Source organism: Pseudopipra pipra, chromosome 26, assembly GCF_036250125.1.
Source record: "Pseudopipra pipra isolate bDixPip1 chromosome 26, bDixPip1.hap1, whole genome shotgun sequence".
NCBI lineage: Eukaryota > Metazoa > Chordata > Aves > Passeriformes > Pipridae > Pseudopipra > Pseudopipra pipra.
In genome coordinates, this window is record NC_087574.1 from 975143 (window position 1) to 996972 (window position 21830).

Here is a 21830-nt window from a genome sequence, read left to right on the forward strand (position 1 = left end):
AAGCATTCTCCTTTCCACACTCAGCAGTCCCGGTGCCTGAGTCACGTGCTCAGCCTCCTTATCATCCCAAACACCCTGCACTGAACTTCCCCCCTTGCTCAGGGTTGTTCTTGCATTCCAGCCTGTCCTCAACAGGGCTGATGCCACCAGGCGAGTGCTGAGCAGAGCAGCATCGTGGCTCCCCTGGGTCTCCTGCTCACACAGCCCAGGGGGTTGAGGACAGTCCTCGGGGTCTGGGCACAATTGGGGCAGTGGCTCCTGTTCTCATGGGGTCACTACAGGAGCCCCTTTCTCTGGCCCTGTGTCCTGGTTTCAGCTGGGTGGAGTTAATTTGTTCTCAGTATCTGTTCTAGTGCTGTGTTTTGGATTCAGAAGGAGAACAGTGTTGACAACACACTGATGGTCTGGGTTTTTGATAAGTCCTGTTTATCCTAAGTCTTTTTTTTTTTTGCCTCCTACTCTGCCAGTGATGAGGTTGACAAAAGAAACTGAGAGGGAGCAGAGCTGGGACAGGTGATCCAATCTCACCAAAGGAATATTCCACAAATAGAACATCAGGCCCGGTCTATAAACTTGGGGGAGTTACCAGGAAGGGGGATCTGGCATCAGTCAGAGGGTGGTGAGCAATTGTATTGTGCATCACTCGGTTTTCCCCTATTATTATCATTATTATGAACATTTACCATTGTTGCTGTATTTTTATTTTATTTTCAATTATTAAACTGTTCTTGTCTCAGCCTACAAGATTGTCCTCATTCACCTGAGCTTTGGGGAGAGAGGAAGGTACCACAACCCCCTGGTTGGGGCTGTGCATGCCAGGGGCCGAGGCAGTGTGGGTGGGGACGTGGCTGGTTGGTACCAAGCCAGCTTGTGATCAGGACTCGGGATGAAGATGTTCCGGCCTGCCCTGCTGTGTCCTGCAGACATCCCCCTCCCTCAGCTCCCAGTCTCTGCAGCCTGTGCTGCTGTCACTGCACTGCTTTGGAGAGCTCCTGGGCAGCCCTTGGAGACACTCAGCCCACACCCACTGCCTCTCTTCCTGCTTTAAATCTCTCCCTGCCTCCATCTCTCCATCAGCTGTCCCAGGAAGCCCTGGGCACAGGCAGGGAAGGAGGAGAGCAAGGAGGACAAGCACTGCCCATGGGCCTGTGTGGTGTTATGAGCAGCACCAAGCACAGAGCAGCTCTTCTCATGATCCACTGACCCAGAGGGATGGGGGAGAACTGGAGAGAGTGGGATATCCTGAGGTCAACATCAGGACAATCTGTGAAGGGATGGGGAAAAAGAGAGCAACCCAAGTGGTTCAAAGGCAATCCCCCTGTACCTGGCACCAGCAGCCCAGTGCCCAGGCAGTGTCCAAGAACGGCTCCATTGGGAAAATGCCCAGAGCTTTATTGCTGAGCGTGGTGTGATATGTGCCAAGGGCAGTGGTGGAGTCACCGTCCCTGGAGGGACTTAAAAGACGTGTAAATGGGACACCTGGGGACAGGGTCTAGTGTTGAGCTTGGCAGTGCTGGGTTAATGGTTGGACTCCTTGATCTCAAAGGTCTTTTCATGTCTCGATGATTTTATGACTCCGAATGACATGGAATAGCCCTTTGGTCAGCTGAGGTCATCTGTCCTGGCTGTGTCACCTCCATCTGCTTGTCCACCCCTGGACTGCACTGCAGGGGATGCAGAGTGAGAAAGAGAGATAGCCTTGCTGGTGAGCAAGGCCTGTGCAGCAATAGCTCAAGCTTTGGTGTGTTCTCTGCACTGGTTTAGCCACACATGTGAAGCACAGAACAACATTGGCTGCTCTGAAGACGGTGACTCCCATCCCAGCCAGCACCAGTACAGACTGGTGCTCCATTCCCTCTCCTCTTGTCCTCTGAGGCTTTTTTTGGTTTGAGCCTCCTGTCCCAGAACGATGGCACCCAGGGCAAGATAAATTGCTGTATCTTCTTTCCTTTCCCTTCCTCTCCCCTCCTATCCAATTCTCAGGGGCTTTGAGGGCTTCTGCCCTCCCAGAGCCTTCCACAGCCCAGGCTTCTCAACCAGCTTGTGCAGCGGCCACGCGTCCCTTGCACAGAACGAACAGCGAGGCCCAGAGGACTGGGCTGGGCAAGGCTGGATCTGACAGCCAGGGGCTCAGCTGGAGTCATGGGTTCCTTCCACACCTGCAAGTGACGGTGCCCCAGGGGCACAGTCACCAGCTCAAGGTCCAAGTGGAAACCAGTGCTGACTGGTGCCCTTCAGGGGTCAATACTGGGACCATATTTGTTAATATGTTCATCGATGACATGGGTAGTGGACTGGGTGGACCCTCAACAAGGCTGTGCATGACCCAAGCTGAAGGTTGCACTGCTGCACTTGAGGAAAGTGTTTCAATCTAAGGGATCTTGGCTGACTTGAGGAATGGTCCCGTGTGGGACTCAGGAACTTCAACAAGGCCAGGACTGGAAGGTGAATGGTTTAGAGCAGCACTGCAGAGAAGGCACCAGAGAAAATGGAGGTTGAAGTATTTGACATGAGCCAGCAATGTGCACTTTCAGGCCAGAAATTCAGTCATGTCATGGGCTGCACCAACACAAACATGGCCAGCAGGTCAAGGGAGGGGACTCTCTGTTTCTGGTCTGCTCTTGCTAGACCTCCCCTGGAGCCTTTAGTCCAGTCTGGGGTCCCCATATCAAAAGAGACATGGACCTGTCAGAGCAGCTCCAGAGAAGGGCTGCAAAAATGATCACATGGATACATCACACCTATGGAGAAAGGCTGAGGGAGTCCAAGTTTTTCAGGCAGAAGAAGAGCAGGGTCTGTGGAGATCTTATTGCAGCCTTTGAATATGTAAAGGGCACGTATAAGGAAGTCGGAGAAAGATATTTTTCCGAGGCCTGTAGCGATTGGATAAGGAGCAACAGTTTTTAATTGAAATAGAGTAGATGTAGATGGGATAAGAGGATGAAATTTATGATGATGAGTGTGGTGGGATACTGGAAAAGGAGGTGGCCCATCATGGGAAGTGTTCAGGGTGAGTTTTGGTGGAACTCAGAGTAACTGATGTATTGACAGAAAAATGTCAGGAAGGGTTCTCCTGGTGTCTCATGGAAAGCTGGTTCTTGTGTCAGGTCAGTAAGATATTCACTGCTGAGAACTTGTGTCACAGAGTGGAGCCTGGGGAGAAAAAGGAAAAGATGCGTAAAGTACGTGTATGTTAGTCACTGAAGTGTGCAAGGTAATTGTGTCCTGAGGCAAAGAGGCAGAAATTCAGACACCAGAGGGTCACTCCACACAGGACAGAGCTCACTCAGGGCCAGCCTGACAAATGGTGCAAAACCATCCCCAAGAAGCCCCTCCCAGAAACCCCCTGGGGCAACATCTGTGCCTTGGGAGAGTGTCTGCAGGGGAAAGGATGACACGGAGGCGTGGGCTGGGATGCAGCAGAATTTAATGAGTCAAGGGAGGGAAGAGAGGTGGATCCAAGGGGAGAGCCCAGAGCAGGGAGCAGCTTTAGCAGGGGAAGCAGCTCCTGCCACAGAGGCCACTGCCCAGGCCAGAGAGGCCAAAGCCCCCGGAGTTGATGGGCACTCCCTGAGAGCTGAGGATGCTGCCAACGGCAGCGGAGGTGGAGGATCCCACGGCGGTGTTCTGTGGGAAGGAGCTGAGGATGGGCCCGGGCAGGGTCACCACCACGGGGGAGGGCTGGATGAAGACACTGGAGTCCTGGCACTGCCTGACACAGGGCTCATTGCAGCTGTTGGCCAGCGGGGTCGGGCCGCAGGGCTGGCAGGGCCGGCACGGGGTGTAGCAGGACATGTCTGGGGCTGGAGCTGCACCTGGGACAGAGGGCAGGGGAAGCAGAGCAGGGTAGATGGGTGAGGAGCAGCCTCTCACCCCACCACAGGGGACCCAAGGCCTGAGTTGGAAAGGAGAGCTGAAGGCTGTTGATGGAGGCTCACAAGTTCTTCCCCTCAGACAAAGCCCAGCAGCAGCTCAAGCCCAGCAAGGGCCCCAACTAGCCCAGAGCTGTGGGGACGCTTTGGCCAAGACTCAGCAGTTACACACCCTCCTTCTTTCCCTCCCCCACCACAAGCACTTCCAAGACCCCCCACGGGACAAAGTGACAGGTCTGTGCTGTGAAATGCCAGAGGAGAAAATGGAGAATGGGCTTCAAACTCACCTTGTTCCCAAGGAGATGGAGGCGAGTGGAGGGAATGTGGGAGTAGGGAGAAGAGCCTGCTTTTATACTGCTCCTGCACTGCCCCAGGCCCACAGTCGCTGCACCAGGGCAGTAATTTTCCAACAGACTCATCTCCAAAGCAAACTATCCAGTGCAATGGCACAGATTCAGGTTTTGTTTCCATCTACGCTGCCATTTCATTTCCTCATTTCTGGCATTCCTGTCCTGCTTTGCAGGATCCTTTCATGTCCTGTGCTGGGAAGCCAAAGGATGTCCCAGGCAGAATCCTGTCAGTGGAGGCAGAAGTTGTCTCCTCAGTGCCGGAGGTGTTGTCTTGGGGCAGTGAAAAGCAACTCTTTGCAATACCCTTTGCAGGAAGAGGCCCAGGTCTGTCCCTCACTGCACACGTTCAGAAGAGCATCCAAAAGCTGTGTTTTGGGGACATGTCACTCACTTCTCTCTCTTCCCTCTCTCTCACCTCTCCCCACACATCACGAGCTGTGGCACCTCCAGGCAGCCAGGCTGTGCCAGTGGTTCCAGGGCTCTTCCTCTTGGTGCCCTTTGCTCTGGGGAGGAGGTTTGACAGGCTGAGAATCCAGGGTGGGGTTAGGAAAGCCAAAGCCCACCTGGCACTGATTGAATCCGACCAAGCACATGGAGGGCAACAAGAAGGTCTTCTCCAGGCAAGTCATCAGCAAAGAGGGGCTTGGCCAAAGGCAGGCCCAGTGGTGAACAGGGCACCTTCCCTGAGGGCAAGGGATACAGGAAAGCTGGAGATACTCAAAGGCTTCTTGTTCTTATTCTTTACTGTCAGGACTTTCTGTCAGGAATTCAAGCTCCTGAAAGTCCTTGGAACATCTGGATCTTCCCCACAGTAGAACAAGATCAGGCAGGGGGAACTGTCCTGCACCTGGAAAGGAAGAACCTCTTGCATCAGGATGGACTGGGGACAGAACTACAGACCTTAGAGCCCACAGACCTCCTCCTGGGAGATCTGACCGTGGGGTAGGGTCAGCTGTGGGGAGAGACTTGGATGTTGGAAGGGGACAGACACACAGGCCTCCCCTGCCTGGCCAAGAAGACTGTGCTGCAGTGAGGAGCCCTCACCAATGTGCTGTGGAGGGAAAGAGAGTTGTAGAAAACAGCTCCCTCCAGGCTGGGACCCTTCCCTGGTTCAGAGGTGGTACATCTCCTCCTGGCATTAGGGCTTCAGCACACCTCCCCTGCCATTCCCCAAGGGCCTCCTCAGCCTGAAACCAAATCCAGCACCATTGGGGAGCCAAGGAAACTTCCCCCAGCTCCGCAGGGAGTGAGGCCTGGCAGGACCCTGAACAGACCTGGGGATGCTCAGGGAGGGGATGTGCTCAGAAGGGCCCTGGGTACAAACTCAGCTCTCACACTACACCAAGCAGTGATGCTCTTCCTGCCCTGCAGACATGGAGGCAGCTGGGGCGCATCCCAGGAGGGCAAGGGAACGCCTTCAGTAGGCAAGTTTCCTGGGATGGACTCTCCCTACCCCTGGCGAGTCATGCTTTGATTCAGGGTTGGCCTTTTGGTGTTGGGCCAAGCCAGGAGTGTGTGCTGTCTGCAGGCTTGTGTCCCATGCGGGGGCAAATTCCCCTCCAGCAAGGGCAGCTCCATTCCAGGCCCCTGGAAAACCATTTTCAAGCACTGGGCTGTGCCCAGACCCACAGCTCCAGGCAGCCCCAAAGGCCATTGCCCTCAGCCTGCCCTGCGTTGGCAGCACTGCCCAGGATTGGGAGCAGCCACGGGACTGAGAGCGTGAACTGCAAAAGGGGCCAGTGCCTCATCCAGCTCAGGGTGCAAAGTGTGCAGCCAAAGGGCCTGGGGGGGGGAGGAGAGGGGGGAGGAAGAAAGTGCTGTCCCAAGAGCCAACAGAGTCCTCAGGGAGTGAGCAAGTGCCCAACACCACAGGGCTCCACCTCAGCCTGGATTGCTGCCCGTACGGATTTGTTCCTGCACGAGAAGTCCTTGGGCTTCTCATCCCAGGACATGAAAGGAATCTCCAGGACCCAATGGGCCTGTCAGCAACGAGGAAATGAAATGGCAGCAGGGACAGAAACCAAAACACACCCTGTGGCACTAGGTGGGATAGTTTGCTTTGGAGATGAGTCTGTTGGAAAATTACTGCCCTGTGCAGTGGCTGTGGGCCTGGGGCAGTGCAGGAGCAGTATAAAAGCAGGCCCTTGTCCTTGCTCTCTCATCCACTCCATTCGCTTCAGTCAAGCCCCAGCCTCTTTCCATGAAGACTCTGCCCCCATCCCTCTCCCATCATAAACCACCCCATAACCCAGCACAGTACAAAGGGACAGGTATGTGCTGAAAAAACCTGTGAAGGAAGAAGACAAGGAAGGAGAGGAGAAAGTCTTCAACCTCACCTTGTTTCCAATGAGATGGAGGCAAGTGGACTGATGTGAGTTTGGAGAAGAGCATGCTTTTATACTTCTCCTGCACTGCCCCAGGCTCACAGTCACTCCACAAGGGCAGAAATTTTCCAGCAGACTCATCTCCAAAGCATAATATCCCACCCAATGGCACAGGTTGTGCTTTTGTTTCTGTAAATGCTGCCATTTCATTTCCTCATTTCTGACATTCCTTCTCTAAGCTGCAGGATCCTTTCATGTGCTACAATGAGAAGCCAAAGGATAGCCCAGGCAGAATCCTGTCAGTGGGGCAGAAGTGCTGGAGGGTTCTGCGGGGGCAGGAAATGTTGGCCTGGGGCATTGAAGTGCAACTGTTTGCTGCTGCCCCATGGAAGTGCCCCAGCTCTGCCCCATGCAGCACATGTCACCACAGTCCAAAAAGCTCCTTGTCCTTTAGGGATGTGTCACTTGCTTCACTCTCTTCTATCTTTCTCCACTCTCCTCCAGGATCACAAGCTGTGGCATCTCCAGGCAGCCAGGCTGTGCCAATGGTTTCAGGTCTCTTCCTCTTGGTGCCTTTTGCTCTGGGGAGGAGGTTTTCCAGGTTATCTGAGTGTCCAACAGCATCCTGGGTGGCCTTAGGATGGGGTTTGCCATCAGCCTGTGGAATGGGACCCCTCTTCTCTGCTCCACGGTGCTCAGGAAACAGCTGCCACCAAGAGCAGCTGCCCGGTGTGAGAGAGGCACAGACATACTGGTACCAGTCCAGCAAAGGGCCTCAGAGCCCAGGGAGTGACTGGAGCCCCTGGGACAGGAGGGGCTGCCCGAGGTGGGCCTATCCCCCTGGAGGAGAGAGGGCATCTGGGCACACTTCCCAGGAATGGGAAAAAGAGCTGCTGGGAGAGAGTCCAGAACTCAGAGTCAGACTCTCCTGAGTCCTATCCAGTGAAGGGACAAGAGGCAACAGGTACATCTGGAAATATGGGAAGTTCCAGGGAAACATAAGAAACGACATTGTTAGCGTGATGTTGGTAAAGAAGTTGTCTGTGGCTGACATGGACAGTTGTGGATTCTTCATCCTTGAAGGGATTCAGAGCTTGACAGGACTTGGCCCTGAGCATCCTCCAAAGGCTGATCATGCTTTCAGCAGGGGCAGTTGGAGCAGATGATCTCCAGAGGTCCCTTCCAATCTCAAGGATCCTGCAATTCTGTCGTGGGAAATGATGAGTTATGCACAGCTGCTCCTAAAAGGGAAGAACTGGTTGGAAACATTGGAATTCAAAGAAGGGCAACCTTGGTTCTCACACCTCAGAGACCCTGGAGTCAAGACCTGATGGCAGGAAAGAAAACCAGTAGCACAGGACAGGTCCTGGATTCAGGCACAGCAGATTCAGCTTAAGCAGCTGTTAGGGATGATTTCATGGACACAGCTTTTGGGTAGCACATGGTTCAAGAGCAAAAAGGGTCCAGCCCAATACTCAAAAACAAGGAGATGTCTGAGCAGACTGGCTTTGACCAAGTGGGGTTATGAAGACAGATCAACAACATCTAAACGCAGTGTCCTGGAGCTGAAGGGAGGGATGATCTTCAAAGGAAGAATTTAGAAATATTTCGTAAGGCATGTTGGGGTGCTGTTACAAAAATCAAAGCTCAGCATGCCTTGAGTCTTGAGAGACACATCCAGAGGAACAGACAACAAACATCATCCTACAAGAGCAGTTAAAGACTGACCAAGGAAAACGTGGTGCAACTGCTGACAGGGGCAGCTGATTTCCTGAAGAGTGTCCAGAGAAAAGGTTGGCGGAGTCAATGCCTTCTCTGTCTCAGTCATCACCTAGGAGTTCTCCCAGGCTGCTGTGCCCTCTCATCTAGTTGAAGGAAGTAGTGGGAAACCTCCAGCAGTGGATGGGCTTCAAGTCAAGGATTGCCTGAGAAAAGCCAATCCATACAAGCAGAGGGTGGAAGGGAATGGATACACCTGCCTTATCTACTTGGGCTGAGACTTGTCTCAGGCTGTGGTGAGGAGCTCTCCTGAATGTTTTGTGGAGTTAAAGAAAGGGTTGCAGAAAACCTCTCCCCACCACCTTGAACATATCCTTGGGTCTCACATGACATGACTTCTCTTGGAATTAGTGCTTCATCATGGTCCCTTTCCCCTGACCCAAAGACTGGCTCAGCCTGGAGCAAAAATTGGTACCATTCGGGAAGCAGAAACTTGCCCAACTAGCAAGTAAATGTGGCCTGGCAAGACCCTGCAGTTCCACATGCCTGGGGATGCTCAGGGAGGGGACGTGCCCAGAAGGGCCCAGGTACAAACCCAGCTCTCACACTACACCAAGCAGTGATGATCTTCCTGCCCTGCAGACATGGAGGCAGCTGGGACTCACCCCAGGAGGGCAAAGGAATGCCTTCAGTAGGCAAATTTCCTGGGACAGACTCTCCCAACCCATGGCGAGTCACACTCTGATTTTGGATTCACCATGTGTCATCCTTTTGGTGTGCTGTGTGCAGGCCCATGTCCCACACAGAGCTGAATTCCCCTCCAGCAAGGGCAGCTCCATTCCATGCCTCAGAAAAACCATCTTCAGTCACTGGGCTGTTCCTCATTCACAGCTCTGGGCAGCTTGAACAGACACCACCCTCAGCACGGACTCATTGCCATCACTCCACAGCTCAGGGGGCTTTCAGGACAGTAGGCTTGTTCTGGAAAAGATTCTCCTGCTAGTGTGGGGCCAAATTGTGGGGTCACAGTGTATGGTGATCTGAGGAAAATGGGAAGAACGAGATGCTTCACTGAGCCCCAACACACCCCTAGGGCAGTGAGAAAGGACCCAGCACTATAGGGCGAGTTCAGGAATCACAGGGTTCAGGAGAGCAAGTTATCCTTCCCCATGCCACTCATGACACTTGTTGGGAACCCCACAAGGCTGCCAGGAGAGGGGACAACCTTGCCAAACAAAGTGCCATGGGCAGGAGTGGACTGAATTGGTGGGAGGGTATGTTCAGAAGCCTCCAAAGAGGGTAGAAAACAACCACAACATATTTCCTCAGATTGGTGTCAACAGTCTCCACAGACCCTTCCAGCACATGGAACACATCTTCTGCCTGTACAGATGTGTCACTGCCCCAAATCCTTGGGCCTTTCATCTTAATACTTGAAAGGATCCTCGGAGGCCTAATGGTCATGTCAGAAATGAGGAAATGAAATGGCAGCACTGATGGAAACCAAAACACACCCTGTGGCATTAGGTGGGATATTTTGCTTTGGAGGTGAGTCTGTTGGAAAATTACTACCCTGTGCATTGACTGTGGGCCTGGGGCAGTGCAGAAGCAGTATAAAAGTGGGTTCTTGTCCTTACTCTCTCATCCATTCCTCTCTTCTCCATCTTATTGGGAACAAGGTGAGTTTGGAACACTTTTTTCACTTCTCCTCCTCCTCCTGCTTTTCCGCCTCCTGTTGTGGGATATCTTAGGACATACCTCTCCCTTTGTCATATTCTGGGGTCCTGAGGGTGCTTGCCATGGGGGAGGGCAGGTAGAAGACAGTGTGGCAAGAGAAGAGGTTCAGGCTTGGCTGAAATGTCTGCACAGCCATGGGCTAGGTGGGGTCCTCCCTGGGGCTGCAATTCCTGCCAGGGCTCTTCTGAGGGAAAAGGACATTCCTGTGGTCTCTTTGTGATGTTCTTGTGGGATAAGGGAAAGGGTCTCCCTCATGTGGAGGGTGAGAGGTTCTTCTTCAAGCACAACTCATGCTTTTCTTCCCCTGCCCTCTGTCCCAGGTGCAGCTCCAGCCCCAGACATGTCCTGCTACACCCCGTGCCTGCCCTGCCAGCCCTGTGGCCCGACCCCGCTGGCCAACAGCTGCAATGAGCCCTGTGTCAGGCAGTGCCAGGACTCCAATGTCTTCATCCAGCCCTCCCCCGTGGTGGTGACCCTGCCCGGGCCCATCCTCAGCTCCTTCCCACAGAACACCGCCGTGGGATCCTCCACCTCCGCTGCCGTTGGCAGCATCCTCAGCTCTCAGGGAGTGCCCATCAACTCCGGGGGCTTTGGCCTCTCTGGCCTGGGCAGTGGCCTCTGTGGCAGGAGCTGCTTCCCCTGCTAAAGCTGCTGCCCATGGCCCTGGCAAGGAACCAGGGATACACAGGATGGAACCGCCCTGGGGATGCAGCATCGGCTTCTGCTTCCAGAGCGGCTGAGTGAGCCCAGCAGCCCTTGCAGAAGGACGAGGCCAGCCTGGGCTCTGGGCAAGCACGGCCCAGCCCTGCCTCTGCCCTCTGCCACTCTCTCCTTTCTCTCCTGTGTCCTTGTTCCCTTCTGCTCCCATGGGCTCTCAGCCCCACAGAACCAGCCTGGGGAGGACCTGCTGGCTCTACCTCCTGTGTGGATCAGGCAGATGGACTCCTGGTGGGATGTCTGCCAGATCCAAGGGAGAGAGATTCTCTACCCCTGGTGCTCCCTGAACTGAGGTCTCCACTCAGAGCAACCTTTTTTCCCTCTTTTAACTCAATAAACTTCTGCTGCATCCCAGCTCATGTCTCTGTGTCATCCTTTCCCCTGCAGACATTCTCCTAACATGCCCAGGGGAAATGGTGTTGTCTAGGAGTGGTTCTGGGAGGGGGTTGTTGGAAAAGGCTGTGCAGTGTTTGTCAACGTGGTTTTGCAGTGAGGCTACTCAGTCAGGAATTGTGTGTACTTGCTGGTTTCTAAAGGTCTCTGTCTATTTGGGGATGGAGTGACCAGTGAAGTTCAATGTCTAACATCTGTTTGTTGTGCTCACCTTGTCTTTTGCCTTGGTAAGCTCATCCCTGTAACACAAGCAGTCCTAGGGAGGAGGAATGAATGTGTTATTGACAAGACAGAGGGAATACCTTCCCAGGAAAGCCCAGGAGATCCTGTCCTAGCAATAGCATTGAGGTTCAGAGTTGTGGGGTGAGGTGGAAATAAAAGCATGAAAACAGGAAGGGAACATACCACCACACAATATTCAGGAAGACTTTGTCCCAAGAGCTAGAGGCCACAGGTTTGTGGTCTTTAAGTTGGTGCAGGGATGTTTTTTGCAATCCTTTGTTTCCCTCAATGAAGCATTCCACAGAGCTCCTCACACTGCCTGTATCCTCACCGTGAAGCGGAGCCTCCCTTCCTCATTGCTGGCCTTACCCCAGTGGGCAGAGGCACAGGCTGGCCCAGGGTCCGTAGGATCATACCATAGTCAGGGTGGAAAGAACCTGCAGAGATCATTGGGCCCAACCCCTTGTTCCCAGCTCAGTCAGCCATGACCATCCAAGGAGGGCAACTGCACAACCTTCCCAGGCAATTATTCCACTGCTTCATCCTCCCCTCGATGAAGAACATTTTCCATCTATCTAGTCCCAGCCTCCCATCTTTCAGTGTGAGTCCAGTGTCTCTAGTCCTCCAGCCATGCACTGGCACAGTGTTGAGCCTGAATCTGTCTTCTGAGGCACCTCACCAGAGCTACTCCAAATCTGCTCTCAAGTCTCCCACTAAAGCTTCCCCTTCACACTCAGCAAGTCTCATACCCTCAGCATGTCCTACTCAGGGAGGTGCTCCAGCTCCTCACAATCCTGGAAATCCTCTGCTGAACTCCCTCGGTCAAGGGCTTTCTTGTACTACATCTTTCCTTGTGTCAGAGCAGAGTCCTGGATGCCATGAGGTGAGTGCTGAGCACAGCAGCATCGTGGCTCCCATGGATCTCCTGGTCACACTCCTGCTCACGTAGCCCAGGGGGTTCAGGACAGTCCTCGGGGTCTGGGCACATTGGGCCAGTGGCTTCTATTCTCATGGGGTCATTGCAGGAGCCCCTTTCCCTGGCCCTGCTCTGGGGCTGCTGCTTGCCAGGGGCTGAGGGAGGGGTCAGCACTCAGGGCTGGGGGGTCCCAGTCAGCTGCCATCGAGGGTTCTGGGTGGACATGTGTCACCCTGCCCAGCTGTGTCCTGCAGCAGTTCAGCCACTGCCCTTCCTCAGCTGCTCCTGGACAGCCCTTTGAGACACTCAGCCCATACTCGCTGCCTCTCTTCCTGCTCTGTGTCTCCCTGGGCTCTCTTTCCCCAAAAACATTCCCAGGAAGGCCTGGGCACAGACAGGGAATGAGCAGGGCAAGGGGGAGATGCACGGGCTGGGGACCTGTGTGGGTGCGTTTAACCCAGTCAGCACTGAGCACCGAGCAGCTCTGCTCTAGATCACTGTCCGAGTGGGATGGGGGAGAACTGGGAGAGCAAGAGAGTGGGATACCCTGGGTTTGAGATCAGGGTAAAACAAAAAAGAGGAAAAACAAAGGGACTGGAAGGTCATCACACACTGCCTTGCACCACCAGGTTGACGCTCAGGCATTCTCCTAAGGATGGATACTTTGGAAAGTCTTCCCACAGCCTCTCAGGTACCAATCATTGTGCCAATACGCATTGCACAAGCATCCCCAAAAATACTCTCAGAAACATCCCTGAGGATCCCCTCTCTCCCTGGACAACTTGGGAGAGCATCTGCAGGGGAAAGGATGACGCAGAGACGTAAGCTGGGATGCAATAGAACTTTAATCAGTGAAAAGATGAAAATGAGGTCGGTCAGAGTGGGGAATCGAGCGCAGGAAGAACCATGGGCAGACAACAGTGTGTGTCCATGGCTGTGGCAGAGATCCCATCTTCCTGATCCAGAGAGGGAACAGGGCCAGCAGGTCCTCCCCAGGCTGGTTCTGTGGGGCTGAGAGCCCATGGGAGCACAATGGAACAAGGACACAGTAGGGAAAGGAGAGTGGCAGAGGGCAGAGGCAGGGCTGGGCCGTGCTTGCCCAGAGCCCAGGCTGGCCTCGTCCTTCTGCAAGGGCTGCTGGGCTCACTCAGCCGCTCTGGAAGCAGAAGCTGATGCTGCGTCCCCAGGGCGGTTCCATCCTGTGTGTCCCTGGTTCCTTGCAGGGCCAGGGCCAGCAGATTTAGCAGGGGAAGCAGCTCCTGCTACAGAGACCACTGCCCAGGCCAGAGAGGCCAAAGCCCCCGGAGTTGATGGGCACTCCCTGAGAGCTGAGGATGCTGCCAACGGCAGCGGAGGTGGAGGATCCCACGGCGGTGTTCTGTGGGAAGGAGCTGAGGATGGGCCCGGGCAGGGTCACCACCACGGGGGAGGGCTGGATGAAGACATTGGAGTCCTGGCACTGCCTGACACAGGGCTCATTGCAGCTGTTGGCCAGCGGGGTCGGGCCGCAGGGCTGGCAGGGCCGGCACGGGGTGTAGCAGGACATGTCTGGGGCTGGAGCTGCACCTGGGACAGAGGGCAGGGGAGGCAGGGGAAGCAGAGCAGAGCAAGATGGGTGAGGAGCAGCCTCTCACCCCACCACAGGGGACCAAAGGCATGAACTGGAGGCAAGACCTGGGGGCTGTGTAGAGAGACCCACAGGCTTCTCCTTTTCCCCAGAAGAGCCCTGCCAAGAGCAACCAAGGGAGATCCCAGCCTGGTCCAGAGCTCTGGAGACTCCTCAGACAAGCCCCAGCCTTTCCCCACGTTGCACCTTCTGCCCCCTTCCCTCACCCATGGTCAGAACCTTCATGGAACAAAGAAGCTGGTATGGACTGAGAAATCCCCTGGGAGGAGGAGAAGGATGAGGAAAAGCTTCAGACTCACCTTGTTCCCAAGGAGATGGAGGCGAATGGAGTGGATGAGAGAGCAAGGACAAGGGCCTGCTTTTATACTGCTCCTGCACTGCCCCAGGCCCACAGCCACTGAACAGGGCAGTAATTTTCCAACAGACTCATCTCCAAAGCAAACTATCCCACCTAGTGCCACAGGGTGTGTTTTGGTTTCTGTCCCTGCTGCCATTTCATTTCCTCATTGCTGACAGGCCCATTGGGTCCTGGAGATTCCTTTCATGTCCTGGGATGAGAAGCCCAAGGACTTCTCGTGCAGGAACAAATCCGTACGGGCAGCAATCCAGGCTGAGGTGGAGCCCTGTGGTGTTGGGCACTTGCTCACTCCCTGAGGACTCTGTTGGCTCTTGGGACAGCACTTTCTTCCTCCCCCCTCTCCTCCCCCCCCCAGGCCCTTTGGCTGCACACTTTGCACCCTGAGCTGGATGAGGCACTGGCCCCTTTTGCAGTTCACGCTCTCAGTCCCGTGGCTGCTCCCAATCCTGGGCAGTGCTGCCAACGCAGGGCAGGCTGAGGGCAATGGCCTTTGGGGCTGCCTGGAGCTGTGGGTCTGGGCACAGCCCAGTGCTTGAAAATGGTTTTCCAGGGGCCTGGAATGGAGCTGCCCTTGCTGGAGGGGAATTTGCCCCCGCATGGGACACAAGCCTGCAGACAGCACACACTCCTGGCTTGGCCCAACACCAAAAGGCCAACCCTGAATCAAAGCGTGACTCGCCAGGGGTAGGGAGAGTCCATCCCAGGAAACTTGCCTACTGAAGGCGTTCCCTTGCCCTCCTGGGATGCGCCCCAGCTGCCTCCATGTCTGCAGGGCAGGAAGAGCATCACTGCTTGGTGTAGTGTGAGAGCTGAGTTTGTACCCAGGGCCCTTCTGAGCACATCCCCTCCCTGAGCATCCCCAGGTCTGTTCAGGGTCCTGCCAGGCCTCACTCCCCGCGGAGCTGGGGGAAGTTTCCTTGGCTCCCCAATGGTGCTGGATTTGGTTTCAGGCTGAGGAGGCCCTTGGGGAATGGCAGGGGAGGTGTGCTGAAGCCCTAATGCCAGGAGGAGATGTACCACCTCTGAACCAGGGAAGGGTCCCAGCCTGGAGGGAGCTGTTTTCTACAACTCTCTTTCCCTCCACAGCACATTGGTGAGGGCTCCTCACTGCAGCACAGTCTTCTTGGCCAGGCAGGGGAGGCCTGTGTGTCTGTCCCCTTCCAACATCCAAGTCTCTCCCCACAGCTGACCCTACCCCACGGTCAGATCTCCCAGGAGGAGGTCTGTGGGCTCTAAGGTCTGTAGTTCTGTCCCCAGTCCATCCTGATGCAAGAGGTTCTTCCTTTCCAGGTGCAGGACAGTTCCCCCTGCCTGATCTTGTTCTACTGTGGGGAAGATCCAGATGTTCCAAGGACTTTCAGGAGCTTGAATTCCTGACAGAAAGTCCTGACAGTAAAGAATAAGAACAAGAAGCCTTTGAGTATCTCCAGCTTTCCTGTATCCCTTGCCCTCAGGGAAGGTGCCCTGTTCACCACTGGGCCTGCCTTTGGCCAAGCCCCTCTTTGCTGATGACTTGCCTGGAGAAGACCTTCTTGTTGCCCTCCATGTGCTTGGTCGGATTCAATCAGTGCCAGGTGGGCTTTGGCTTTCCTAACCCCACCCTGGATTCTCAGCCTGTCAAACCTCCTCCCCAGAGCAAAGGGCACCAAGAGGAAGAGCCCTGGAACCACTGGCACAGCCTGGCTGCCTGGAGGTGCCACAGCTCGTGATGTGTGGGGAGAGGTGAGAGAGAGGGAAGAGAGAGAAGTGAGTGACATGTCCCCAAAACACAGCTTTTGGATGCTCTTCTGAACGTGTGCAGTGAGGGACAGACCTGGGCCTCTTCCTGCAAAGGGTATTGCAAAGAGTTGCTTTTCACTGCCCCAAGACAACACCTCCGGCACTGAGGAGACAACTTCTGCCTCCACTGACAGGATTCTGCCTGGGACATCCTTTGGCTTCCCAGCACAGGACATGAAAGGATCCTGCAAAGCAGGACAGGAATGCCAGAAATGAGGAAATGAAATGGCAGCGTAGATGGAAACAAAACCTGAATCTGTGCCATTGCACTGGATAGTTTGCTTTGGAGATGAGTCTGTTGGAAAATTACTGCCCTGGTGCAGCGACTGTGGGCCTGGGGCAGTGCAGGAGCAGTATAAAAGCAGGCTCTTCTCCCTACTCCCACATTCCCTCCACTCGCCTCCATCTCCTTGGGAACAAGGTGAGTTTGAAGCCCATTCTCCATTTTCTCCTCTGGCATTTCACAGCACAGACCTGTCACTTTGTCCCGTGGGGGGTCTTGGAAGTGCTTGTGGTGGGGGAGGGAAAGAAGGAGGGTGTGTAACTGCTGAGTCTTGGCCAAAGCGTCCCCACAGCTCTGGGCTAGTTGGGGCCCTTGCTGGGCTTGACCTGCTGCTGGGCTTTGTCTGAGGGGAAGAACTTGTGAGCCTCCATCAACAGCCTTCAGCTCTCCTTTCCAACTCAGGCCTTGGGTCCCCTGTGGTGGGGTGAGAGGCTGCTCCTCACCCATCTACCCTGCTCTGCTTCCCCTGCCCTCTGTCCCAGGTGCAGCTCCAGCCCCAGACATGTCCTGCTACACCCCGTGCCGGCCCTGCCAGCCCTGCGGCCCGACCCCGCTGGCCAACAGCTGCAATGAGCCCTGTGTCAGGCAGTGCCAGGACTCCAATGTCTTCATCCAGCCCTCCCCCGTGGTGGTGACCCTGCCCGGGCCCATCCTCAGCTCCTTCCCACAGAACACCGCCGTGGGATCCTCCACCTCCGCTGCCGTTGGCAGCATCCTCAGCTCTCAGGGAGTGCCCATCAACTCCGGGGGCTTTGGCCTCTCTGGCCTGGGCAGTGGCCTCTGTGGCAGGAGCTGCTTCCCCTGCTAAAGCTGCTCCCTGCTCTGGGCTCTCCCCTTGGATCCACCTCTCTTCCCTCCCTTGACTCATTAAATTCTGCTGCATCCCAGCCCACGCCTCCGTGTCATCCTTTCCCCTGCAGACACTCTCCCAAGGCACAGATGTTGCCCCAGGGGGTTTCTGGGAGGGGCTTCTTGGGGATGGTTTTGCACCATTTGTCAGGCTGGCCCTGAGTGAGCTCTGTCCTGTGTGGAGTGACCCTCTGGTGTCTGAATTTCTGCCTCTTTGCCTCAGGACACAATTACCTTGCACACTTCAGTGACTAACATACACGTACTTTACGCATCTTTTCCTTTTTCTCCCCAGGCTCCACTCTGTGACACAAGTTCTCAGCAGTGAATATCTTACTGACCTGACACAAGAACCAGCTTTCCATGAGACACCAGGAGAACCCTTCCTGACATTTTTCTGTCAATACATCAGTTACTCTGAGTTCCACCAAAACTCACCCTGAACACTTCCCATGATGGGCCACCTCCTTTTCCAGTATCCCACCACACTCATCATCATAAATTTCATCCTCTTATCCCATCTACATCTACTCTATTTCAATTAAAAACTGTTGCTCCTTATCCAATCGCTACAGGCCTCGGAAAAATATCTTTCTCCGACTTCCTTATACGTGCCCTTTACATATTCAAAGGCTGCAATAAGATCTCCACAGACCCTGCTCTTCTTCTGCCTGAAAAACTTGGACTCCCTCAGCCTTTCTCCATAGGTGTGATGTATCCATGTGATCATTTTTGCAGCCCTTCTCTGGAGCTGCTCTGACAGGTCCATGTCTCTTTTGATATGGGGACCCCAGACTGGACTAAAGGCTCCAGGGGAGGTCTAGCAAGAGCAGACCAGAAACAGAGAGTCCCCTCCCTTGACCTGCTGGCCATGTTTGTGTTGGTGCAGCCCATGACATGACTGAATTTCTGGCCTGAAAGTGCACATTGCTGGCTCATGTCAAATACTTCAACCTCCATTTTCTCTGGTGCCTTCTCTGCAGTGCTGCTCTAAACCATTCACCTTCCAGTCCTGGCCTTGTTGAAGTTCCTGAGTCCCACACGGGACCATTCCTCAAGTCAGCCAAGATCCCTTAGATTGAAACACTTTCCTCAAGTGCAGCAGTGCAACCTTCAGCTTGGGTCATGCACAGCCTTGTTGAGGGTCCACCCAGTCCACTACCCATGTCATCGATGAACATATTAACAAATATGGTCCCAGTATTGACCCCTGAAGGGCACCAGTCAGCACTGGTTTCCACTTGGACCTTGAGCTGGTGACTGTGCCCCTGGGGCACCGTCACTTGCAGGTGTGGAAGGAACCCATGACTCCAGCTGAGCCCCTGGCTGTCAGATCCAGCCTTGCCCAGCCCAGTCCTCTGGGCCTCGCTGTTCGTTCTGTGCAAGGGACGCGTGGCCGCTGCACAAGCTGGTTGAGAAGCCTGGGCTGTGGAAGGCTCTGGGAGGGCAGAAGCCCTCAAAGCCCCTGAGAATTGGATAGGAGGGGAGAGGAAGGGAAAGGAAAGAAGATACAGCAATTTATTTTGCCCTGGGTGCCATCGTTCTGGGACAGGAGGCTCAAACCAAAAAAAGCCTCAGAGGACAAGAGGAGAGGGAATGGAGCACCAGTCTGTACTGGTGCTGGCTGGGATGGGAGTCACCGTCTTCAGAGCAGCCAATGTTGTTCTGTGCTTCACATGTGTGGCTAAACCAGTGCAGAGAACACACCAAAGCTTGAGCTATTGCTGCACAGGCCTTGCTCACCAGCAAGGCTATCTCTCTTTCTCACTCTGCATCCCCTGCAGTGCAGTCCAGGGGTGGACAAGCAGATGGAGGTGACACAGCCAGGACAGATGACCTCAGCTGACCAAAGGGCTATTCCATGTCATTCGGAGTCATAAAATCATCGAGACATGAAAAGACCTTTGAGATCAAGGAGTCCAACCATTAACCCAGCACTGCCAAGCTCAACACTAGACCCTGTCCCCAGGTGTCCCATTTACACGTCTTTTAAGTCCCTCCAGGGACGGTGACTCCACCACTGCCCTTGGCACATATCACACCACGCTCAGCAATAAAGCTCTGGGCATTTTCCCAATGGAGCCGTTCTTGGACACTGCCTGGGCACTGGGCTGCTGGTGCCAGGTACAGGGGGATTGCCTTTGAACCACTTGGGTTGCTCTCTTTTTCCCCATCCCTTCACAGATTGTCCTGATGTTGACCTCAGGATATCCCACTCTCTCCAGTTCTCCCCCATCCCTCTGGGTCAGTGGATCATGAGAAGAGCTGCTCTGTGCTTGGTGCTGCTCATAACACCACACAGGCCCACGGGCAGTGCTTGTCCTCCTTGCTCTCCTCCTTCCCTGTCTGTGCCCAGGGCTTCCTGGGACAGCTGATGGAGAGATGGAGGCAGGGAGAGATTTAAAGCAGGAAGAGAGGCAGTGGGTGTGGGCTGAGTGTCTCCAAGGGCTGCCCAGGAGCTCTCCAAAGCAGTGCAGTGACAGCAGCACAGGCTGCAGAGACTGGGAGCTGAGGGAGGGGGATGTCTGCAGGACACAGCAGGGCAGGCCGGAACATCTTCATCCCGAGTCCTGATCACAAGCTGGCTTGGTACCAACCAGCCACGTCCCCACCCACACTGCCTCGGCCCCTGGCATGCACAGCCCCAACCAGGGGGTTGTGGTACCTTCCTCTCTCCCCAAAGCTCAGGTGAATGAGGACAATCTTGTAGGCTGAGACAAGAACAGTTTAATAATTGAAAATAAAATAAAAATACAGCAACAATGGTAAATGTTCATAATAATGATAATAATAGGGGAAAACCGAGTGATGCACAATACAATTGCTCACCACCCTCTGACTGATGCCAGATCCCCCTTCCTGGTAACTCCCCCAAGTTTATAGACCGGGCCTGATGTTCTATTTGTGGAATATTCCTTTGGTGAGATTGGATCACCTGTCCCAGCTCTGCTCCCTCTCAGTTTCTTTTGTCAACCTCATCACTGGCAGAGTAGGAGGCAAAAAAAAAAAAGACTTAGGATAAACAGGACTTATCAAAAACCCAGACCATCAGTGTGTTGTCAACACTGTTCTCCTTCTGAATCCAAAACACAGCACTAGAACAGATACTGAGAACAAATTAACTCCACCCAGCTGAAACCAGGACACAGGGCCAGAGAAAGGGGCTCCTGTAGTGACCCCATGAGAACAGGAGCCACTGCCCCAATTGTGCCCAGACCCCGAGGACTGTCCTCAACCCCCTGGGCTGTGTGAGCAGGAGACCCAGGGGAGCCACGATGCTGCTCTGCTCAGCACTCGCCTGGTGGCATCAGCCCTGTTGAGGACAGGCTGGAATGCAAGAACAACCCTGAGCAAGGGGGGAAGTTCAGTGCAGGGTGTTTGGGATGATAAGGAGGCTGAGCACGTGACTCAGGCACCGGGACTGCTGAGTGTGGAAAGGAGAATGCTTTGGTCAGAGAGACAAAATCGTCCTTGGAGCAGCTGCAGCCAGTGAAGAGGATTGGTTCCTTCTATCCAGGCATGAGCAGGTTGAGAAGGTTGGAAAGCAGCAATAGCCTGATGGAGCACATTCAGACACTCTTGTCTTAAAAGTCAGTGAAACACCTTTCTCTAAAACTGCCTCTCAAAACAACCCCTGAGCAACATCTCTCCACCTGGAAATCATACTGGAGAGCAGCTGCAGGGGAAAGGATGACACGGAGGCGTGGGCTGGGATGCAGCAGAATTTAATGAGTCAAAGGAGGGAAGAGAGATGGATCCAAGGGGAGAGCCCAGGGCCATGGGCAGCAGCTTTAGCAGGGGAAGCAGCTCCTGCCACAGAGGCCACTGCCCAGGCCAGAGAGGCCAAAGCCCCCGGAGTTGATGGGCACTCCCTGAGAGCTGAGGATGCTGCCAACGGCAGCGGAGGTGGAGGATCCCACGGCGGTGTTCTGTGGGAAGGAGCTGAGGATGGGCCCGGGCAGGGTCACCACCACGGGGGAGGGCTGGATGGCCACGGTGGAGTCCTGGCACTGCCTGACACAGGGTTCATTGCAGCTGTTGGCCAGCGGGGTCGGGCCGCAGGGCTGGCAGGGCAGGCACGGGGTGTAGCAGGACATGTCTGGGGCTGGAGCTGCACCTGGGACAGAAGGTGGGGGAGGCAAAGCATGAGAGGTTTTTATGAGCAGCATGTCACCCCACTGTGACTCAGAGTCTTCCCCTCAGCTCACATGAACTCCACTAGCAGCAGCATTGCCCACCAATCCAATCCCCACACAGCCCATAGCTCAGGAGGCATCTGAGCCAAACCCCAGCCTCTCTCCATACCACACCTTCGGCCCCCTTCCCTCTGCCATGACCAACAGTTCCATGAAACCAGGTGGTGCAAAGAGGTTGGAATGTGCTCAGAAATCCCAGAGTAGGGACTGGAGGAGGAAAACAAGCAAAAGCTTCCAACTCTCCTTATGCCCATGTCTTGTTTCCGTGATCATAGAATCATAGAATCGATTGGGTTGGAAAAGACCTCCGAGATCATCGAGTCCAACCCTTGGTCCAAATCCAGTCCATTTACTAGATCATGGCACTCAGTGCCACGTCCAATCTGCGTTTAAAAATCTCCAGGGATGGTGAATCCACCACCTCTCTGGGCAGCCCATTCCAATGCCTGATCACTCTCTCTGTAAAGAATTTTCTCCTGATATCCAAC

The 21830-nt window shown here is 54.5% G+C and overlaps 5 protein-coding genes across 5 annotated transcripts; 2 read left to right on the forward strand and 3 right to left on the reverse strand.

The window, feature by feature from the left end:
• Positions 1 to 3388: 3388 nt before the first annotated feature.
• On the reverse strand, positions 3389 to 5665 carry LOC135403177 (feather keratin 1-like). The gene has a single exon (XM_064636916.1). The coding sequence runs from the start codon at positions 3793 to 3795 to the stop codon at positions 3490 to 3492; it is 306 nt and encodes a 101-aa protein (XP_064492986.1). The 5' UTR covers positions 3796 to 5665; the 3' UTR covers positions 3389 to 3489.
• A 731-nt stretch (positions 5666 to 6396) lies between these two features.
• LOC135403178 (feather keratin 1-like) lies at positions 6397 to 10711 on the forward strand. Its single transcript, XM_064636917.1, has one exon. The coding sequence runs from the start codon at positions 10256 to 10258 to the stop codon at positions 10646 to 10648; it is 393 nt and encodes a 130-aa protein (XP_064492987.1). The 5' UTR covers positions 6397 to 10255; the 3' UTR covers positions 10649 to 10711.
• Positions 10712 to 13490: 2779 nt separating this feature from the next.
• On the reverse strand, positions 13491 to 13812 carry LOC135403180 (feather keratin 1-like). Its single transcript, XM_064636920.1, has one exon. It carries the CDS (start codon positions 13794 to 13796, stop codon positions 13491 to 13493), a length of 306 nt encoding a protein of 101 aa, XP_064492990.1. The 5' UTR covers positions 13797 to 13812.
• A 53-nt stretch (positions 13813 to 13865) lies between these two features.
• Positions 13866 to 17206, forward strand: LOC135403179 (feather keratin 1-like). The gene is made up of 2 exons (XM_064636918.1): positions 13866 to 14117; positions 16780 to 17206. Exon 2 carries the CDS (start codon positions 16800 to 16802, stop codon positions 17103 to 17105), a length of 306 nt encoding a protein of 101 aa, XP_064492988.1. The 5' UTR covers positions 13866 to 14117; positions 16780 to 16799; the 3' UTR covers positions 17106 to 17206.
• A 3731-nt stretch (positions 17207 to 20937) lies between these two features.
• Positions 20938 to 21243, reverse strand: LOC135402990 (feather keratin Cos1-2-like). The gene has a single exon (XM_064636587.1). It carries the CDS (start codon positions 21241 to 21243, stop codon positions 20938 to 20940), a length of 306 nt encoding a protein of 101 aa, XP_064492657.1.
• Positions 21244 to 21830: the final 587 nt, after the last annotated feature.